The 23,135-nt window shown below is 44.8% G+C and overlaps 1 protein-coding gene across 3 annotated transcripts in view; it reads right to left on the bottom strand.

The window, feature by feature from the left end:
- The window catches only part of LHFPL3 (LHFPL tetraspan subfamily member 3), a 246,151-nt gene extending 244,209 nt beyond the window's left edge, over positions 1–1,942 (bottom strand). For 2 of the 3 annotated variants that reach the window (XM_030478864.1, XM_030478865.1), the window contains exon 1: positions 531–1,011. In XM_030478864.1, the coding sequence (XP_030334724.1) occupies positions 531–999 (469 nt within the window). In that variant the 5' untranslated portion in view covers positions 1,000–1,011. Of the gene's footprint in view, positions 1–530 lie in introns of all 3 variants that reach the window. The other variant, XM_030478863.1, reaches the window with a different exon arrangement.
- Between the last annotated feature and the right edge of the window lie 21,193 nt (positions 1,943–23,135).

Here is a 23,135-nt window from a genome sequence, read left to right as displayed (position 1 = left end):
TAACCTTCAACAGGCTGGCAGTTGCCTTCACCCACCATCACCTGCTCGAAGCGTCCCCACGGCCCCCACTGCCATTTTCTCCTCACCTTTAAGCTACAGCCCAAGCGCTGGAGGACAGCCGGGGGCTGCCGCTGCCCTCCAGCCCTCCCTGGGGCCGTTTGATGCTCACGGGTCGGTTCACAGGCCGAAACCGGACAATTTCTCCGGGTACCCCGTCTCCTCGGGGGCTGAGGGCTGAGCCTGACCACGGCCCACGCCCGATACCCCCGCGGGTGGTGGGGCGGACCGGTGCGGGCACCGGCACCGCTCCGCAACGCCGCTGATGCGCCCCGCTCCCCCCGAGCACCACCGCCCCGGCGGGGCACCCCGGAACGCGCCTCCCTCCCCGGCGCTCCCCCTGTCCCCTCCCGGCCCGGGCGGCCGCAAGTTTCTCCAGCGCCGCCTGTGCCCCCGCGGGGTCGGGCTGGGCAGAGCCGGGCAGGGCAGGGCGGCGCGGAGCCCCCCCCGCCGGGGCCGCTGCCCCCACTCACCCGACGTCAGCTGCATCCAGGCACAGATCTTGTAGACGGTGGCTGTGTTGCAGAAGAAGAAGAGGATGAAGCAGACGATGCAGGCGATGATGAGCATCATCGAGAGCCCGATGAAGAAGGAAGCGGCTTTGAAGGCTCCCGAGGGCAGGCTGGAGAAGTCCGTGAAGCTGCCCCGGCAGGTGAGTTCCCGGCTGAAGCCGTTGCCGATGCAGTAGTGGAAGAGCCCGAAGTAGCCCGCCTGCGGGGTGTCCACGCCGTCCCCGATCCAGTAGGGCTGGATGAAGCACACCACGTTGACGATGGCAAAGCAGATGGTGAAGATGGCCCAGAGCACGCCGATGGCCCGCGAGTTCCGCACGTAGTTGGTGTGGTAGATCTTGGCCGCCTCCTGAGCTGGGAGCATCCCCGCTGCTGCCGCTCCTGACGAGCCTGCTCCTGTCGCCGCCGTCCCTGCAGCCGCTCCGGGCATCCTCGCCGAGAAGATCCCCCCTCCCCTTCCTCCTCCTCCTCCTCCTCTCCTCCTCCTTCTCCTCCTCCTCCCCGCTGGCTCCGCTCGACGCGACGCGCTCCGCCGCTGCGTGCGAGAGCCAGCGAGCCCCTCCGCCGGGCTTCAGCGGCTCCGCGCCAGCAGCAGCACCGGCAGCGGCAGCACCAACACGGCCCGCCGCCGCCTATCGGGGCGCAGCGCTGCCGGCCGCCGCGCACCGCCCGCCCCGCAGCCCGCCCTCCCGCCGCCGCCCGCGGCTCCGCGCCGGGCGCCAGCCACCACAGCGGCAGCGGCGGGGCCGCCCCGCGCAACAACGCAGGGGTGAGGGGGCCACGGCTGAGGCGCCGTCCCAGAGGAGAGGCGCTGGCGAGGGACGGGGCGAAGGGCGGGAAGGGCGAGCCCGTGGCGGCGGGGGCGCTGCAGCCGTGGTCTCCCCTCAGCCCCTCGGCCGGCGGGCTCCCGGCGCGCCTCTCCCGGCCGGGGCAGCGGCTGCCCGGTGGAGCTGTTCCCGGCGCTGCACATGCTGCGTGTCCTGGGATACAGTGTTCAGGCAGCGGATTCTGAAGTTTAAAACCTGCGAGTGCGGTTTTCAGTTCCCTCACAAAACATCGATCCGTCCTCAGCCGGGGGCTGCCACTGCTGCACCCCCTGAGCAGCACCTCCTGCCCCGGGCCCGGAGATAATTGTCTCTGTTGAAGCAAACCCCTCTAGGGCAAAGTCTTGAGCCTGGGGAACGCAGAAACCATCAGGGGCTGCTCCTCACCTCAGGAGGTGGGGTGGCGACCATGGAGAAGACCACCATGAAGCTCTTGGTGAGGGTGGGTGAGGTGGCACCGGTGGAGAAGAGCAGCTCCACTCCAGCTCAGTGACTTTGGCCTGGCACTCGGCGCATTGAGTGTTTTGGCATGCAGCAGTGATTAGCATATATTAATGAGCAATTAGCATCTGGTAATAATCATTCCTATGCCAGTGACACTTGGATTTGCAGTCCCCGACCCATGCGCTGAGCCTGAGTTAACAGCAGTAATCGGTGGCACATATACACTGTGGGTGCGCTGGGGGTTGTCCTCTCCCGGAATGGAGCAGAGGGAGGTTCTGGAGAGCAAGCAGCCACCTCGGCCGCAGCAGGCTCTGCTCGGTGCCGGCAGAGGGCTGCACTCAATTAAATATTACTGCTCGTCAGCGGCTGCGAGGAGGGAGATTCCTGTGGAAATTACTATGGAAAATAACATTTCATCTATTTCTCACCAAGTTTCATTTCTGCCAAAAACCAGGCGCAGCCCAATGCAGCGAGCACCCCAGCCCTTCCCAAGTGCGCCACAGAGGGGCTAGGAAGGGGCAGCACCAGATAACAGCTTCTGGGGCTCTGTGCTCATGTCTGGAACAGAGTCAGAGCTTTGGGAGCAGCTGCCGAAGGTGGGAGCACAAGGGAGCCGCTTCAGTGCAGTGATGCTGTTACTGCCCTGCGCACGGGAGGGCCTTCGGGTGGCACGCATGGCATAGGCTTGCTCAGGCACAGGCAGCGAGGGCAGTGTGAGCCCCAAATACTCACGCTTGCCTGACTTTCTTAGGGAGGTGGGTCCAAGCATGCAAACTACAGCTAAAATTCCTGGAGATCCGGCACCCATTGAGTATGCTTTGTCCAACGCTGACAGAGGTGCCTGCGTACGCTCCGCTGCCTCACCGTGCTCCTACTGCAGTTGCTGCACGTGACCAGACTGCTCATACTCTGCCTTTAGAGAGCAACTGAACTTGTTCCAGCCTCGAGCAGAGGGAGGAGTGATGGCCTTTCCCTTCCATGCTCGGTCCTGTTTTCTCCTAGCTGAGGCTAGCTGGGCCCCAGGGCTGCTGTGGGTCTTCCCTGTCTTCTAAGGGGCCATCAAGCATGGAGGTGAAGACAACACAAGCCAGACCTAGAAGGCAGGAGGAGGCCTGAAGTTGCCCAAGACAAACAATTTAGGGATGGATGTTGAAGTGCCAACTTCTTTGGCAAGAACTTCTGAGAAAAGAAGGGAGGTAGTGGGGAAAGAATTTGGGCCAAATGGCCAGTTTAGGGATGATGAGCCTGTGACTGTGCACACAAGGAAGATGAAACCTGGAGTTGGGTCGGCAAGAGGAAGATATACAGACCTGGGAAGGAGCCAAGAGAGATGTACTCTGCAGAAGAAATGGGCCAAGGGAGCTGAAGAGGATGAAATAGTGAGATTGGAGGAGAAGCCAGGGAAAGAGAGTCAAGTCTGGGGTATGGAAATGCGGGAGCAAGAAAAGGAAAGGCCAGAAGCAGAGGAAGAAACTAGGATTCTGCTGACAAGCTGAGTAAAAGTGTGTGGGAAAGAAGACACAGTTGCCTGTGTCCAGGCAGTGGCTGGTTTGGTTGTCCTAGGATGTCCTTTCTGGCCTCTGACGCCAAAGGGGCACAGATTTCTCTAAGTGATGCCCACTAGTCCTTCAGTTTAGTGCAGTGAAAATGGGAAAGTGGTACTAGATGTCTGTTTTGGGGGGCACCTGAATCACTCCAGTTGCATACCTCTCTAGAGCTTTGAATCCTCTAATCTCACTCTTTGGTATCACAGATTTCTTCAGAATACCCAAAGGCAGGCTCAGGAGGTGTTTTAATGGTTCTTTTAAGTTACATGTGTGCTTCATAGTATTAGAAAATACCATGTCTCTATGAGATAGAAGGTGGGTATATTCTGTACAGAACAGTTAAAAGGCAGCTGGGGCCTCATTCTTCAAAGCAGAGCTCCAATGGATTTTGGTCACAGCAGTTCTGCAGATGAGGCCTCAGAAGGAGCTGTACTGAGTTGCTGCTCATCTATAAAAAGTTTTAAGCATGTTGCCTGGCATCACAGAAGAATTCTGTGGCAGAAACAGGGATAGTCTCCAGCTCTTCAGGACAGCTTTCATCATATTAATCCTTGGGAGATTATCCTTTTTCTCCAACAACCCTGTCGTACCTCCACTACTTTTCTCCCTGGGCATTAACTAGGGACCAGCCCTGTGTCTGCCATCTAGTCTCATCTAAAAAAACCCAAGTCTTAAGGTAGGATTTTCACCAAAGGCTTCTTCCATGGGTGAAACAGGATTCTTTTCATCCTGATCTTTCTGGACAGTAGATGCTGTCTCAGGTGCCTGGTAAGGCAGGATCCTGTTTACCAATTGAGCACGCAACACAGAACAAAACAGATGTAAGTCAACTGGCAGACAGCTCTTTTTTTGGCCCATCCTCTTCGATACTGGATTTTACATCCATAATATTGTTTTTAAAAACTTTTGTGTGTGTGTGTGTGTATGGCTAAAATAGGCAAGTTTAAAGAGAATTTCTAAAATGTTTAAAAGTGTGCTTTATGCCCCAAATTGGCCTCGACTGTATTATTGATCATTTTATCTGACAACAAATGTGCTCATTTGTTATATATATAGATTATTACGCAAAGCACAAAATGAAAGCTTATTATTTGGTTAATGTTTCTAATCACAGCATTTCTGTTTGGAACTAGTCAATTGTTTGCAGTGGTGGATAACTGCCTAAACATTTTGTTTGGAGCACTACGGGGAAGGACTCTGTGTTGTACTGGGGAAACCTTTGGATATGGTGGGTTAGAACACAGGTGAATGCATTTGCTGGGCTATGGGCAATGTCTGGCAAGAAATGCACATCTGGGCATTCATGTGGTGGGACACTAAGAGAAAGAGAGTGGGGAGAAGGAGTTAAGTGCATGGTTAGCGAAGAGCTAGAAAGAGAGGACTTACCTAAAAGAGGATGCCTGTGAGGAGGGAATGGGGTAGTAGGAAGTTATGTATTAATGAATAAATAGCAATAAAGGTGTTTGGCAATGGATGATCAGTTTTGGTGGGGCTGGACCCTGCTAGGGTGACAGTTGAGGGAACTGGGAAAAAACACTGAGTACTGAGAACATGCTTATACATGTTCTCATGCATCATGTCACAGACACAGGGAAACTTGGGGGAGATGCCCTTTTCAGGCACACTGCCTCATCTTGCCCACCCTCTGAGCAGTTTTCCCCATCCAGCCCTCATAAAATGCAGCTATGCTTCAGAGACTTTTTTTTTCCCAGCTTCACAGAGAGGTCTGGCTGCCAGGTAGATCTTCATGTCTGTGGCTGCATGTAAAAGTGAGTACGTGGACTGCTCCACCTCTCTACGACTTTCCTCCTGGGTTTCTGGGGTATCACTCACTGGCTATCGCGTTCGCCCAATGCCTGTCAACAACTGGTAATTTCACATTGAGTCCACTTAAATAGCTATATACAACTATTATAACCATTTAATACAACCGATATGGGTATGTCCAAAGAACAAAATCATCTAATTTGGACAGACTTAGATCCTCAAGCTGGAAGAGGAGGAAAGCAAAGTCGTGGTAGTCTTGAGGCTGCTCCCCTGTATGTCCAAGGACGCGCAGGCATGCAAAGCAGAAGCTGAAGAAGGAGAAAGTCTCCACTCCACTCCGCCCTTTCCAGCACTCAGCGTGAGCTGAAGCTGGGACAACACAAAGGGCCAAGCAGGATTTTTTGTGCCATTTCACTGATGACCAGGATAACCTAAGCATGTTTAGGGCTTCGTTACAGCTTCACCAGGTGCCAGCACTGGTAGGTAGCATCTTAAAAACATGTGTCAGTCCAAATCAATTTTTCCCTTGTCTCAGGAGCTGGCTGCAAGCAGTCATGGGTGTTTTCTCCTGGAGCAAGGGAATGATTCCTGAGCAGGGGAGTGATTCCCTGTTCAAGACCTTTTGGCGGGAGCCAGGGGAGCCCGGGCAGCCCTGGTGTGCTGCCCTGTCACCATGGCAACCCGCTGCCTCACCACTGATGAGCTCTTGCTGTCTATCAAAAAGCATTAACTTTTACATGATGTCTTTTTTATTATAGTTTCTGCACATTTTGGCTTTCTTGCCCCCTGGGGCCCAGCTGCACTGGTGAAATGTTCCTTTCTGGGGAGTGGGAAATGGCATTTCTTTCTATTTCTGTAGTGTTTACAACTGTGGAAGAGGCGCAGCAAAGGAATGCCTAGAATTAACGTTGTCAGTGTCAGAAAAACTGCTGCTGCTGTCAGTGTTTCAGCCAGAAATGGACTGATTTAGGCTTACCTTAAAATGTGAGCAATTTAGAATATTTGCCCCACTTCTCTTGAATTTAGTCCTGCTCTTGCTGGTGACAGCAGAGGGGGAGTCCTGCAGTGCCCCCATAAAGCAGGGCAGAGCCGGGAAGCACAGCATGTCCCTGCTGGAGCTGCATCACAAGCAGGCTGCAGGAGTCGATACCCTCCTGCACTCGTCAGGTAAAAGTCACATATTCCAAAGTCTACCCTGAACCAAGGTAGTTGGCTGCAAGTGACAGAAGTCTACTTCAGTAAACAGAGAGGTGGATAGTGGGAGACTGGTGCTCAGGCAAGGAGCCATAGCTGCAGTGAAGGCGAAAGGATGTGAGGTAGATGAGAAGTACCTGGTTTGTATGTGGGAGCAAAGATTGAAATAAAGAAAAGATCCCACCGGCCTTTAAAAGAAAGAAAAGCATGAGAAAGGGATTAAGTAGCAGGGCTTGTAGTGACAGCAGAAGATTGGACTTCAAAACCCAGGATAGGTTTCCCTGTGAAGAAGTGGGATGAACAGTGGCAGTTGAAGGGGAAAGCAGGTGGGAGTATAGATGAACCTGATGAAGTAAGTACAGGAAGAGTGCGAACATACTTATTAAGATCCATGCTGAAGAAGAAATCTTTGTGCACTCTGACATACAACTTGGCTAAGACCTCCTTCAGCTTCCTTCCTTCAGCCTCTCCAAGTTGGAGGAGTTGCAGAACAACTCTGAAACACACTGGCTAAACTAAAGCACTTAATGGGCCTCTTGGGAGTTTGGGACCTAAACTTTCCAGTCCCAGCCCACCAAGGAATGCTGCCTCTTGGGGCCTGCTAAGCTATCTTACAGTGCCAAGAGCCTTCTGCATGGCAGCATCTAGGGCTTCTCTGAGCAAGTGATCTCACTCCCAGCAGCACACTGTGCAACTGTGCAGCACTCTGCCTCACTAGCATAGCCTGCTTGCCAGTGCTGCTAATTAGCCCAGACAGAGCTTTCAAGTGGCTTGCTGTGTTGTGCCATTCAGAGACACCATCAGAGGCTCCTCCTGAAATGATGGAGGTTTCGCCTCTCTTGCTGTGGCAGCTGTTTGCCAGAGGGTCAGTAGATTCAATACAAAAGGAACTGTGAAATACTGTGCTGCAGGCTATATACTGTACGTCGTCAAAGATAGCTGTACAGTTAAGGCTGGTGTCTAGACATGTTTTTCATATAATAAAAGTTTAGTTAAGGTATGTCTCCTAGACTGGAATTCACATGTCGAAGGACCTACATATATTTCTGTAGACCAGCCTAGTTTAAGTACATAAACTCTTCTGCCAACAAGATGCATTTTAGGTTTTCTCTCCAGAGCCCCAGGCATTGTGCGGGTGGCTGCAACTTTACTACCATGAACATCAATCATTTGAATAAGGAGTCTATGCTGATAATCATAACATTGATGAGGCTTTCAAAAATTGTACCTGCCAGTGCTCCAGTCCCTTCGTTGCCCTCAACAAGGTAATATTACTGCAGTCAGGATGTGACTTATGGTGTTTTCAGGTAATTTTTTGCCCAGTGGAGAATGACTGAAAATACCTCACACTGGATAAAAAATGAAGCTCTAAATAGATTAACATTCTAATTCAGTTAAATATATGTTACATTTATTTCCAGATATTTCTTCCTGAGAGGTAAAACAACAGACCAGTGAGGATGTAGCAAGAGAAGGACCTTCTGATCTCCGGTAAGCCAGAATCTGGCCAGTTACTTTACCCTAGTGACAGCCAATTAGGATGCTGTGTAGTGTATCTGCTTGTTTCTAATTTTAGAACTATTCAACGGGGAGGCAAAAGTAGGTGATATTAACTCCTTTGGAATTGATCTGCTAGAATCGTAGTCTTCCTGCAATCTAATATCTTTTCAGGAAAAGCAGGAAAATTACCACACTTCTAGTGCAGGTATTAGGGACTATGCAGGCCTTTTGAACACGCAGGGTGTGATCAATACTTGGATAGAGGAAGGGAAGCTTGGGAGCTGCAGAGAGAGATTTTGATGCTGCACAAGATAATATTCTAGTATAAAGTGAGCATTCACCCTGGCATTATCCAACACGGTACAACTAAGTCTGCTGTGTTTCCAGGAGGATTTATGGTAAAATGTTTAAATGTACCTAAGTGACCTGCTAGTAAATCAGCATCTTGACCTGTAGCAGGTCTGGGGAAGGAGATTAAATGGAGAAAGTATGGAATTTCTCTCTTTCAGAGTATCTCTGTGGCATAATGCAGTGCCGTTCAGGGATATCGCAGCTACCACAAGCAGTGTAGTCACATTAGCAAGATGCTAATGTGATTAATTAGCCCTGATGACAAGCAAGTTATACTAACCTGGGCACAGCTTAAGTACTTAACTGCTTAAGTCTCCAGAGTGCTTGCAGCTCACTTAGGTTAATAGAATCTGGTGATTTAATAAGCATATAACCTATTTCATTGTTCAAGCCATTAATAATAGAATTGGCTAACGCCGAATGTAAGGCAGACTCTTGTGGAACTGCTAAAGATACACATATTGGATTTATCAGTGAGCTACGAGTAGCTACTCTTAAAGTATTCCTTGTCACCTGCCTATGCATTCATTTTCCAGGAGCTTCACCTAAACAACCTTTCCTCATCTGGCTATGAAAATATTACGTAAGAGGGCATTAAGGGCCTTAGAAGAGTCAAGATATAGGACACCTATATCTTTGTCTTTATCTACAAGGTGAGTTATCCTGTAACAGAACAAAATAAATTAAATTTTATGAGATTGTTCCTTGATAAATCCATGTTAGGTGTTACTCATCCCTCTTTTATCTTCCATGTATCCATAAAAAACATGGCTTATTTCTATATTGTTCTAAGAGTTACAGCTTTGCAGACCAATCTGTACTCCTTCAGTTCTATTCTCTTATGTTCATACTCCTCCCTCATCCTTTTCTAAACACAAGACACTGTATTTGCCTATTCATAATCTTTCTAATATTCTAAAACTTATTCCGTATGCCTACCATGATATTGCCTCACCTTCTTGCCTGTAAGATTTACAACTGCCTCAGTAATTTCCAGGATCAGCAAATGCATCTAGGTAGTCTTTAACCTATTCCTATTCCTACTCCTATTTCACCTGTAGTTTTACTTTTTTATAATGATGCTAACTGCTTTAACCATATGATCAAATTTAATACCAATGATGAAACAAAAACATCCCCCACCAAATCACAGTCCTCATGTCATCTGTTATAAATTTTCCCTTTCTCCTGAGAAGTAAAACAACACTTTCTGTAGTCTCTCGGTCTTTCTCCTGATGCTAACAGACCTCTGGAATGTCTCCTTGGTTTTAGCCTCAGGCTGTCATTTGAATAAATGTTTACTTCATTACTGCCAAATGATCTTTGGCCTCAAAACTCATTTTTCATCTTAATGGTGGTACCAAGGTAAACAGCTGTTGAGTAGAGCCAACACTTTAATAGCTCTGAAAAAAGTATCAAGATTTTCACAGCGGGAAATCGGCAATGTTACACCCTCTTTGCATAAAATAAGTGTACGTACAGTGATGGGGGAAGCAGATGGCCACTAGCATGAAGAGGCTAATGAAGCCAATGAGCAGTAAACAGTAGGAGTTTACACAGTATATGTTTTATCCAACATACTTCTTGCCAGTTAAATGGCAATAGGAGGAAAGGGCGATAGCATTCTGATTTTGTTGAAGAACATGATCCTGTGTTTTGTAGTATCTTGTCCAAAATATTCTGAGTGACTTGGATTGGCTCAATACAATGTGTACTGAAAACCTTTTGAAAGACAATGAAAATAATTAGACCCGACATGTAACCACGTTGGAACAATAGTTAGTCACATACCCAGTGGATCCTTGTTAGATACAATTTTAATTAATAGCTTCATTATCTGAAGGAGGCAATAGATATCATGTTAATGAAACTTACAGCATAAGCTAAGTAGTTATAATCACCACTAGCAGTAAAAAAAATTAAGGAGAATTTGTATGAATGAGACTGTCAGAAGATATTATCTGGGGGAAACCATAAGTTACTATTTCTGGTAATAGTGAGAGTCTCCATAAAGAGGAGAAAACTGTGGAGAGCAGTGTGTTGGAAGAGAGGCACTTATTTATAGTGAATAGAGTTGTGAGAAGAATTGATTTTTCTGTTTGGTGGCCAAATGGAAAGTAAATTAGGGAAAACTAATATCCAGTCAGACACATTACTTGCTTTTCACATATTTTTACCCTTTACTAACACTAAACATAGATCAATTTTAGAATGAAGCAAACAAAGAAAACCAAGACCATTTTATGCTGAAAATATTGAAACAGAGCACTTCTGGTTTGGGCTTTTTTTTTTTCCCCCTGGTACTATTACTCAAAATGAAATTCTCAACATGCAAATTGATTTTTGATTCATAATGTGTCTTTTTGAGAAATGAATATAATAGACTCATTTGCAAAACACAGGTCATAACAATTCCCCCAGAACACCCTGCCTCCACACCAAAAACTTGTGGTTGGTCTTTAGGGTGTGTATTTAGGAAAACATCTCAGAGTTTGGGAGCTCTCTTGTCAAAGTACAAATCCCTTTTGGTCTTGCGAAAGTCCTGTAGAAGTCACCATGGGCTGGAGCCCCCACCTGACAGTGCTGGCTTGGACCTTGCCACCAGGGGTGGAGAAGATGGGACAAAGTGGTCAAGGGCCATCAGCATCGTGCAGCTCTTCCCTGATGCTCTGTGGAGGTTTTTAGCTCAGGGCCATGCAGAATACCTCTCCGTAGGAGCCTGTGGTGGGCAGAGGTCAGAGCTGGCAGTGCTTTCAGCCTGCAGCACCTCTGTCCCTGCCATTGCCATGGGAAATGGCCACAGAGATGTAAAGGGCTGGTGTGCCTGGGCTGGGGAGACCTGGCAGAGGGAGGCTGCCTTCAGGCTCTGGCTGTTTCAAATGCTGCAGCTCATACATTAAAACAATTCTAAGTAAAATATAATGTGGTTGCTTCCTTTGTAGTGTTCCTTGCTGTGCCTGGCCTGGGGGGCCTCAGAGCTAAGGACAGTAACTTGTCAGAAGCTAAATGTGGGTCTTGAAGTCAAGTTGCTACACTGGAATATTAGGTCTGTTTTGCAGATTCACATGTGCAGAAAAGTGTCTAGGGACAGCCTGTGACAAGATCCCAAACAAGATTTAGGAGATCATATAATGGCAATTATTTGTCTAAATTCAGTTTCCAGGTATTAGGTTTTGTTGTACCTTTGTCTAATAGAGAACAGAACTGTAATGTATCAGATGTTATCTTCTTCCCACATAAAGACCTTGATCTAGTTACTTCGTACTCCAAAAAAGCCAAGCGGCCAGAGATGCTTAATCACTGTAATACACACTTCCCAGATTTTGGATTACTCGCCCATCTCATTCCTGAACCTTTGCCAATTTATCAATAATCGTTTGACTTTTGAGATAGAAGAAAGATTCAGGCTGAGCCAAGCATCATTAACTAGGAAATATAGAATGAATGACAGAAAAAGTGAAGCATCTGGCCCAGGACTTCTCAGCTGTTTGGTAACACAGTGGATGCTCTTTGACCTGCTCAGGCCAAGGGCTCTGTTTCAGTGAGGCTAAAATGTTCCAGCTTCCCAGTGCAGCCCTGCAGCAGCAGTCGTATCACCAGTGCTTTTGTTCAGCTGGTTGATCTGTTGTGACCTATGAATATTTTCAGTCCTGTTTATCCTAATGCAATGTCTCAGTCCTCACAGGCAGAACTGCAATCTCTGCTCACAGATACATTAACCTTTGTCTGACTCTATTAAAACAAGGCATGTAAAATACTGTCTCTGTCAAAGACAGCGAGAATCTTGTCATTGGCTGCAGTAGGGTTTGTTTGCTCTGTTGGTTTTTCCCCCCTGCAATATGTGTTCAGTTTATACAGCAGCCCAGAATCATGTTGTGTAAGTTCTCATTGTGATTTACTATTCTGCTAGTGTATGAATTTCGCAAACTTTACTAGCCAGTTCTTATGTCATTTCCAACACTCTCTCTCCCTCCCCCCGCCAAAAAAATACAGTACTGGGCCAGGCACTCATTACTACAGAGCTCTTCAGAGACACCTTCTTCCATTAAGTATTCTCTTTCAGAAATACCCCATAAAACATATAATTTACTTTTTAATCCACTTAGTGCTTGCAGTATTGATAGCATTAATTTTTAAATCAAAATGTCACACAATAGGAGGTTAAATGCTGTATGAGGTTCTCACTCTGACACACTACTCTGAAAAATCCCTATTTCCCATTCTTTTGCTAGGAATTACTGTAACATTGACTGACCCACAATTTGCTGGCTATCCATTTAGTATGATTAAAAAATGCCACATCAGTTTCGAGCATCATTTCCATTTTCCTAGGATCTATAAAGAAAAATTAATGTTAGTGGTTTGCAGAGTTTGCTGCTTTAAGTATGTGCTCAGTAATCTCAAGAATGTCGGGAAAGCTTTGCAACAAGTATAATTAAATCCCAACTCTTCTATAAAGCAGACAGACTTGGAATTAAAGATCTCACTACAAATCACTTCCAATTATTTGTGGACAGCCTCTTTTGTACGGAGCTCACTTGGATTTTCATCTCTTTCAGTCTGCTACCAGGGATGCTGAATGCATGACAAGGAATAAGGAACTGTAAATTCCGGCAATGTGATCTTCTCCTGACCTTATGACGTTCTCTATCTATGCTTTGGGTTGAACTCTGCAGCCAGTTTGCTCCACCACCAAGGTCAACATTAGCAATGGGATTGATATTTGTGCCCAGGGGTAACAAAAGCGAAAACTGAATCACAGAATAATTCAGTTCATAAATGCTGATATGACCTTATTGAACTGGCTTGTTCGCACAAAATGAAGAAAAATAGTAAACATGTAATATAAACATCTAAATATGTCAACACAAGAGATGATTGCAAGGAATTAAACATAACGAAGATTCCATCTCAGCCTTGAACTTTTAGGATTTTTTCTTTCAAATGTAATTGAAATCAATGTAACTTTTTAACACATTTCACATAACTGCATTTCTAGAGAAAACAGCTCCAAAGTTTTCATTCTTCTCCTGTACATTCTGCAAAATTGTAAGCATACTATATTGTTGTTAAAAGGGGGAGACGTGACAGTGTCTGGGGTCCCAACGTTCTCTGCAGGAGCTTGAATGCCAACCATTTTCCCACTTCTGCAGGAGTTTGAAAAAGGTTGTTTACAAACCTGTGAGTTACAAATCCTTTGCAAACCATATCAGCTACATAAAATATTGAATAAGGTGTGCCTTCCTTTCTCATGAGACATTTATGAATAAATTATTTTGTTTAAATTGGATGAAGATGTTTATCTAATACATCCTGGCATCTCTGAGTTGGTTCAAAAGGCAGCAATGCCAAGCACTGCTGTGCTCTCAGCCCTGTCCTGCCTTCAGGGCAGATATGCTGCCCTGGCAGCAGCAGTTTTCCCTCTGGAGATAGCTATTGCTGCAGGCAGACCCTCAGACCTGCTGCAAAGATGCAGCCACCTCCAGAAGCAGCTACAAATGTTTTGTTGCCCTAAGTAACACCTTGTCCCTTCTTTTTGGCAAACCTGACCCAGCTGACAGCTTCACTGCAGCTTCTGGTCCCTCTTCTGTATTCAGTGGTGTGCATTGCAGGGGAGCCAGAGCCTGCTCTTCTGGGTTTTGGTTTTTTAGGGTTTTTTTAGGTTGGTGTCCATGTCTGCACATTTGCTTTTCTTTATTCTAGGGCAGTTTAGCTCTTTCCCATGGCTGCTCTTTCTGCTCTGTTCCTTTTCCTGCTACCAAACTTCCTTCCAGCCATCTGGATGCTCAGCAGAATCATTTCCTGATGAGTGGTGTCCTTGTCTCAGGCCACAGCTGGTCTCAGCAGGCACCTTGGTGAGTTCCTACCCTGAGTCATAGTGGCACATCCTGTGCTGCCGCTGTGGCAGCCAGTAAGTCACTGGCACCATCCTGGGAAAGAGCAGTTGGCAAGCTGGGGGAGGACAGGGAGGCTGCAGGCTTCTCGTAATGAGCATAACCTGAGCTATCCCTTAGGTTCATAAGAGGAGTAAGATGTGCCTAACTGCTCCGTAGTTACACGTCACATTTTCCTTGCCACCTGGAGAACTGTCTGATTCCCTTCTCGCTCTCACACATTTCTCCTCCTGCTCTTGAATTGCCACATGCTAGGGAATCCTTACTGGTTGCTGCTTGTGCAGGCTGAAAGAAGCATGCTCCTGAGGTGGTTTTCTTAGTAGTGCTGCAGCAGAACAGTGACTATGCTCTAAGCACAACCATGCACAGAGCACTGGCATTTTCCAGCTTTCAGACCCATAATCACTTCCCAGGGAAGGCACAGAGCTGGTATAGCAGTTTTCATAGACCAACAGTAGACTCACTTTTCTCTGTCGCTTTTTGCAGACACCTCAGAAACTGTCCATGCTCTGGTGGTTATCAGCACGCCACAGTCCAACCTCATCAGGCTGTGATTTCTCTAGCATTTACCTTTCAAGAGAAAGCAGAAATCCCAAACCTTCGCTGGTGGATCCCAGTCTTCACCATGCTAAACATCCTGCTTATGCCTCCTAAGACACAGCTGCTGCCACATCAGGCGTGGGCCATTTGCCTTACCCAAAAGCCCAAATGTGAGTGGCTTTTGCTTGCAGAGTTCTGGTGGCTCCAGGACCCAGCAGCTCATGTGCTGTCAGCTCCAGGACCAGGACATAGCTACAAAGGACAGAAAAGGAACTGAAACAGAAGCTGTTTACCAGGTTTAATGCTGCCTACAGAGGCTGTGTTTAGCAGCACACAGGTCTGCTGAGCTGGCTTTCTGCACAGGTGAATCCCTGAATCCCTCCAAAAAATCTAGCTAAGCAAAAAGTTATCTCCCCACCCTTGGGTTTTGGGGGGTTTTTTTGCTGTTGTCCAGAGGAGCGGAGCAGGGAATACCACACAGAAATCTGCCTGCAGAGAGATAGCCTTAAAGTCTTTTTGTCAACTACCTCTTCCTTGCCCTTTTACACGGACAGTGTATGGTATCATGTGGCCTTCAAGCAGAGCTTTAAATGCTTCCTATGGGAATTTGGTGGATAGATGCTCTTTTCCCAGGGTGAAGTATGTTCTAATTCCCTGAATGATATGATGTATAAATATTTCATCTTGCATTAGAAGGTTATTTAAGCTCCTTTAGTTACTCCTTACTTGTGTTTTGTGCAGTGTGACTGCTGACACAAAATTGTTGCAGGTTTTTTAGTTTACTTTTTAAAAATAATTTGAATAACTAATAATAATTAAATACATTTAATATTTTATTTAAATATTTAAATTAAATAATTAAAATACATAAATATAAAATATATAAAAATAAAATATAAAATAGATAACTAATATACCTAAGCAAGGTAAACACCTGAAAATTCCTTTGTAACAGTCCAAGAGAAGAGAAGAATATCTGCTGCAACTGTTCAAAGATAGAGAAGCGACCAAAATAATTGAAGTCTATAGCAAGTATGGACTGAAAAAGCCATTTTTTCTTTCTAAGTGATGCATTTCTTTCTGATTGGAAGCAAGAACAATGCCAGAAGGACTGTGGACGTTAGAGCAGGTTACCAGTGCCACTCAGGTACAATTCCAGCACGTTCACAGTGACTCCCCTGAACTTCGAAACATTTGATCAAACTCAGCTCTAAGTTCTAAAAGACTCACTGACACAAAAGCAGGGAGCAGCTCCCAGGCAGGAGATCCAGGCAGAGAACTGATTCTCTGCAGCCTTCTTAAATGTGCATCATCAGGTGAATTTTCATTGCTTTTCCAGAGCCCTTATGCATGGAAGTTGATGCAACTCTGGTTCTCAGTGTGTGGCTGTGTCCATGCCTGCCTTGGCCTCCTGCAAGTACTATTTGTTTGTGAGGGTGCAGGTTATCTGTGAGATGAGCGTGGGGTAGTTGGCACCTCACCAGTAGTTGTAATCCCTCCAGGATAGGGGGGAGAGGAGCTGCCATCACTACCACTAGCAGAACTGCCTCTCCTTGCTGAAAGACTTGTACATTCAGTCCTTCCGCCTGCTTTTCACAAGCTCAACATGATAACATATCACTGAACAGGCTGATAGCTGTTTAGTATAATAATCACACGGCTCTTAAATACTACTGAAAGTGTCCAACAGATGCATTTTTACAAGCTGGATGAGTTTCTAAACACTTCATCTTTCTGCAAGGCAAATCTACACACAGTGTTTTCATTTTCCATTTTGAATGGGACCAATTTTTTTGAGTAGTTTCAATCTCAATAGCTCTGAACCATCTGAGTATTTGACTCCTTACCTATCCTTGTCATATGCCTTAACACCAGAGACATCAGTTAAATGAGTGCCATCTCCTTCCCATAGATGCCATAAAATTTCATATCTGTCCTTCCTTTTTTTACACATGCAAAATATCATTCCAAGGTAAAACTGAATAAAACCTTGAGGGAACTAGACTATGAAGAAGAGTAATGTGACTACATTAGATTTGTAGGATTAGCAGCATTAAGTGCATTATGCCAACAAAAGAAACAGTAATTCTCCATAAAGCCATTTTCCTAGGATCACTTCCAGAGATCAATTTTGCAGAGACCATGGTCTTTGAAAGTTCCACTCAGAGAGCACTCAGAGGATTGTACATTACAATAATGTAGTGGGTAGATGTTCTTGAGATGGACAAAGCATTAAGTCAAGATAACAATTCCGTACGGGAGTTGGACCAACCCTCAACACACATCTGAAAAAAGAGGTAAATTTACAATTGCATCTTTGCTTTTAGAGAAGTATTAATACTATTTACACAATATTGCTTAATTTCTAAGTTATTTAATTTAGTTCTACACAACATTTCATTTTGCAAATTTAAGTTACAAAAAATCTACATCACATGAATGATGGAAAATATCTTTATAGGTATGATTTTGGGATGCACATGAAAAGAAAATCAACTGAGAGTATCTGACAGTCATGCAACTGGTATGCGTGATGCTGGTACTCCAGTTAGTGAAGGATATTAGTTACAAATGGTTCACATAGAGATAGGAACAGCAGAGGCAAAGACATGCTTTAACCTGAACAACCCCACATCCCAAATCTGATTAGCAAAGATGAGGCTACCAGAAGACTCACTGAATCCACACATATATTCACAAAAGAAACTTGGTAATAGATGCCTTCTGTAACCATTAGACAAATGCAGATGATGATTCACTGGCTAGAAACTGAAGTTAGATAAATTCCAGCTATGTACAGGCTCTTAAAAGCAATGGCAGAATGTGAGGGTTGTTGTGATTCTGGCATGAGAGGAACCCAGCAGGTAATGAATAGAGATATTTCTAGACAAATGTTCTCTCAAATGCCGTTCATTTAAGGAGATCTTCTGACCTGAACTATGCAGGTCAGGTACTCCCACCCTGTTTTATAATGGCTTGGGGTTCACATACTCTTGCTCAAAGCATGCACCCACCTTCAAACACATTTTAATTTTTAATGCACATTTATATAGAATCCTAGAATCACAGAATGGTTTGGGTTGGAAAGGACCTTAAGATCATCTAGTTCCAACCCCCTGCCATGGGCAGGGACACCTCACACTAAACCATGTCACCCAGGGCTCTGTCCAACTTGGCCTTGAACACTGCCAGGGATGGAGCATTCACAACTTCCTTGGGCAACCTGTTCCAGTGCCTCACCACCCTCACAGTAAAGAACTTCTTCCTTATATCTAACCTGAACCTCCCCTGTTTAAGTTCTCTCCAATTTAGAGACAAGGATGTCGTGCGGGACAGTGTCGAACGCTTTGCACAAGTCCAGGTTAAAGTCCAGGTAGACTGCTCTGCCCCGTCCATCGGTTCTGTAGCCCCATCATAGAAGGCCACCAAATTGGTCAGACAGGATTTCCCCTTAGTGAAGCCATGTTGGCTGTCACCAACCACCTCATTGTTTTTCATGTGCCTTAGCATGCTTTCCAGGAGAATCTGCTCCAATATTTTGCCAGGCACATGGGGTTGAACATTTGAAACAATATTGTTATATTTATTTCTATTAAATAATCTTCATGGTGTCATGGTTTTCCCTCCTGTTCCTCTCTGGTAATGCCCTGCCAGTAGCAGTTCTCTCCTTGTTGTAGCACATGCTGCTGCAAGCCCCCGAACCCAAGCTTTCCAAGTGGTGAGAAACACATCCCGTTCTCTGAATCTCCATATGTGTTCCCCTTCAGCGGATGCCTGCAAGCCATGCTCTCCATCGATTCATTGCCTCTGAAGCAACACACGTGCTACAGATTTGCCAGATTCACCTCAGCTCCAGAAGTTCAGCAAATTTACTTATGAAACAAGCTACATGGAAAAGCAAAGGTTAAAATCCTGATTACAAACCAAGTTCTGGAAGGGAAACAATGAATAACAAAAGGAACTTCAAGTGCACCTGTCATTGTGAGATTTCTCTGGGGCACAGAAACCGAGGAAACAAATCAGCTCTGCTCTGCTCCTTCAGTGTTATCTTGAGGAATCAGCATCTCTCTTGCATTTCTGTCCCCCCTGCGTGACAGTGACAGTTGTTGGGCTGCCTCTTGAGTGCAAATGAAGTATCAAATAATTTCCTGGGGACTTCAGTTCCCCTTCCTCCTTATCTTCTAATTTAGGGGAACTTAACCGTGTCACAGCTTTGATTAGCTCTTTTTCTCCATGAGAATGCAAACGTTGTCAGGCTCATCTGGGACCAGGATGTGCTCTCTCTGCAGAGACTCTATGCAACATTGATTTCTTTTCTGTGCTTTACTCTCCCCAGGCAGTTGGATGTGCAATGGGCATCTTTTTATTCATTTTAAAGGATCTTATAAAACACAGCTGACAAAAAAGTATTAATTGTGCAACGCCCTGCATAGGCTGGCAAAAATAACGCCTGACATAGTCATTGCAGAGATAACCAGTTTGCCATTTAGAACACTTTCTCCCCACTGTTTTGCCCTTCTTAGGCACTGTTTACCATTTTTAGGGGGGTTTACCACCACAGATAGATGGTGTCTCCATGTAATGTTAGAAAGTATCTCCATGTAATGTTAGAGAAGGCTTTGGTACACACACTGAAGCTGTATTCAGGGCTCAGTTCAGTTGTTCACACCCAGGTGCTGTGGACTATTTAATGTTGCCTAGAGAATACAGTTTAACCTCCCATCTCAGAATGGTCTCCCAGGGGTCTCAACTAGTGTTTGCTCCTATGTTTCTGATATTCTAAGGTATTTTGGAAGCTATCTGTAGAAATATATAGGCCCCTTAATGTTTTTTGCTGCAGAAGAAACCAAAGCAGGTATCTCTTTTCAAAGATACATGGAAATCCAGGTACCTTTCTGAAGAAACTCATTCCAGTGACTAACACCTCCCCCCTCCTCCCAAAACTTTATTCCTGTAGACTTTTATTCTGAAGTTATGTTATGGATATGTTCAGTGACTTCTATACCTGAGCACTGAAGTGTTCAGCATGTCAGACAAAGTACTTTTCAAATTCAGTAGGTTTGCTAATTCAGTCGAGTCTGATGGTCAATGTGTTTGCTGGAACTGCCCCTGCAGAAGCAGCAGTGAGGATGAATAGCTGTGTTAGACCCTAGATCTGAGCTTAAAAACCAGTTGTTGATGAAACTCCATCTTATTTCTGTTGAATGTAGAGTTGTACACTTTCAAAACTGAAAAAAGGTCACATTCTGATTCTGAACAATTATCTACTGCTTCACTGGTGTTACAGCTGGGTCAGTGCTGAGTCAGTTTTAAGGGCCCTGATTCATGCACTCAACAATTTTACATCAAAACAAGTATTTAAAAACAGGGGCTTGATCCTGACAGCACTTCAACTGCTTTATACCTTGCAGATAATATAAAATTGCCATAAGTCAGTCTTGGTAGGAGAAATCTTTGGTAGCATATAGACACTAAGTGGGCTTTTTTATTATTCCCCCTCCTCTGGCACCATTTAGAGCCCGGTTATGAAACACCAATACTCGTGATTTTGTTGAATCCATTGATTTAAGCAATTCTAGCACTCTTATTTCAGGTAGTTTTTAGGCTACTTTGAGTTATGCTAGGAGATGATATAACACCTCTGGAGGTAAACTTATCTAACAACTACCTAAAGTTGTGTTGTCACTGTCCTCATCAGTAGCCAAGAACTGGAGCCAAATCCTCAGTCTACAGAGCGAATAATGGTAAAGTCAGAAGCAGAGAAAATAATGAAGAATAATGCAATTTGCTTCCAGAGGACATGGATCATTAGGTTGATTAGACCAGCAGATGGTAGAGGAATTCTGTAAAATAATTAGTCCAAGACTGAGGAAACAGCGCAAGAAATAGGAGCTAAATTGAACAATCAAGTAAGACTGGGAGCTTGTATAAAAACAATAATTGGAATTTTCATGCCAACTAAGGCCTCAGAAAGAAAAATACATCTAATGTTGTATCAATACAAAACTACAAAAAGGCAATGCTTTTTTCTGTATAAGACACTTGTCAAGCACTATTTCAAACACTGAGCACTCCATCAGTCCCTGCACTAATAACAGGTTATTATTACCTCGGAGCGGGTACAGGCTAGGTCAACAATTGCACTAGCTCTGCAAAACAGACTATATAGAAAAGTTAAAGGAGCTGTGTTTCTTTTTGTTAAGACTTTCAAGGGTACATAGTGGAAAGTTTTTCAAGTTAAAAGAACGAGACCAATAAGGACAATGTAGAGAGTGTTTTTAAAGCAGTATAGGGTTAAGACTGTTTTTCAGTAGGGATGGAATAGGGAATACATTATTATTATTAAAGGACAATGTACAAAATGAGTTATAGGAGAGGCTTGTTGGTATCTGAATTGTAACATCACCATATCCAAACAAAGTAGAATTAATTGTCTGGTGTTGTGAATAATAAATAGTTTATGAAAAAAATACTCAGGACTGGCCTTTTGCTCTTCTCAGTACCTGCAAAAGTCCATCTGATAGTTAATGATGTTGTTAACTGATATTGCACTACTTACCCTGATGAATCTGAACTCCATAGGTTTGGAGCAGACCCCAGGGATCAGAGTCACTGGGACCCTGTTCCTGATTGCCCAGGCTGATTGACCTTACAATACTGAGCATGAAGCAGCTCAACGTATTTGGCTGCTGACTCTGCTTTGCAAAGTGCTCTGAGATAACTAAATAAAAGGCACTACAAGAATGTAATTGCTAATTATTTTTTATGCTAGGTCTCTTACTAGTGAAAGAGAAAGCTACCTAATTTCTCTGTTAAATCTTTGAATGCTCCCACATACTTTTCACAGGCACTTGTTTCTTCCTACAATAAAGGAAGCCATTCATATGTTATATTCCCACTCCTGTCACCATCTTTACTGAATATGGTGTAACTAATGACACAAAAAGTTCACAGCTGATGAAATTTTCCCAAGCCACAGAGTAACACCTATGACCTACTTTTAAATAAGGAAACACAACACTTCTTTCTTACAGTTTTTTCTTACTTTACCACTGGTTGAAATAGGACTGCACGTAATGCATTTTCACCACATCAGCACTCAAAGTGTGCATACCAGCAGGTATTTCCACAGCACAAGTACCTTTTGTATTTGTCCTTTTAAACTGGCATTCTGGAGCTACAGATCTCCTGCCTCCTCTATACCACTGGAGATTGGATGCATTAATGAGGGACAGCCTATAGATCACTCAACTGTCAAGGTCCCAGTCCAAACCCTAGCTAGGGCTGAATATGTCACGTGCAAGTACAGTCAGGAGTACAAGGGCTGTATGAGACCAATAGCCGCTGAAGCTTTGGGACCAAGGTTAGCAGAACTAGAAGCAATGCTTGGTAGGGTCTGGTCTGGCACTGGTCTTGGTTTGAACAATATCAGTAAGAGAATCAGACAGCTAGAACAAATACACGGGGTGTACCTTGCACGTGTCTGATGCTCAGTAGATGTACTAAAAAAAAAAGTGTCTTGTATGCTGGAAGGATACAATAATGCTGCATCAGTGGAAACCTAGGAAGGAGGATGTGCTTAATAAAGCAGGCCCTTTGCAGCTTCAAAATGACCCATAGCATCCTGGAGCATGAATTCATGCCTGGCAGAAGTGGACAAGAGAACTGCAACTGAAAGCAGCTGTAAGCGAGCGGTGATGAAAAGGGAAAGTTTCTGCACTGATCATGATCTTGTCCTCATTTTGCAAAACTTGAATCCTGTTATGATGGTCGGGTGCTTTGCGGTGCCACTCAGCAAATATTCCATGTTGAGACGAGAGCAAGGCAATGATGAACACGGCACAGCCAGGTTTCTGATCCTGCAGGCTAATCTACTCTGACTTTGCCTTGGTTAAAAATATCATGATGTAATTTATTCAAGAGGAGACAGATTGACAGGCACAGCATTTAATTACACTGACTTTAAGTCAGTTTTGAATCCCCTATGTGGCACAAAGGCACTGATTCAGGAAGGAAGAGAATCTGCCCAACAATGGTGGGCATACTCACCCCAGTAGTATTTCAGGGGAGTTACCCCCCTTTCCCCTCTTCTTTGTACTTACTTCTCAAAATATTTGTTTTTGGAAGCCAAGTTATTCCATAGGGAGCACACAGCCAAAATGAGGGCTACGTGTGCGTCTATAATGCATGCACATAAGCGGATCTTCAAGGTTGTTTCTTCTCTTGTCTGTCTCAATTTGCAGGTTAATGTAAAGCAGGCTTCCCCACTTTGTTCTTCAAGTAGTTTTTACCGTCCTCAATTCCTTTTGGAATTAGCTTTGATGTTACAGCAAATAATTTAATAAAAAGCATTATTACAAAAAATTAAATGGAGAACTTGAGGTCTGTTCAGAGGAAAATCCTTTCCATTTCTGCAGCATTTTTAATATTATCTGCACACCCTCACTTGTGTTATTTGCAGGAGGCTTATCGCTGAGGATGGGGGAGGTTTAGGTAAAGAAACAA

Source organism: Strigops habroptila, chromosome 3, assembly GCF_004027225.2.
Source record: "Strigops habroptila isolate Jane chromosome 3, bStrHab1.2.pri, whole genome shotgun sequence".
Classification (NCBI taxonomy): domain Eukaryota; kingdom Metazoa; phylum Chordata; class Aves; order Psittaciformes; family Psittacidae; genus Strigops; species Strigops habroptila.
The sequence above is the reverse complement of the archived record's forward strand: the minus strand, read 5'-3'. Positions and strand labels throughout refer to the sequence as shown.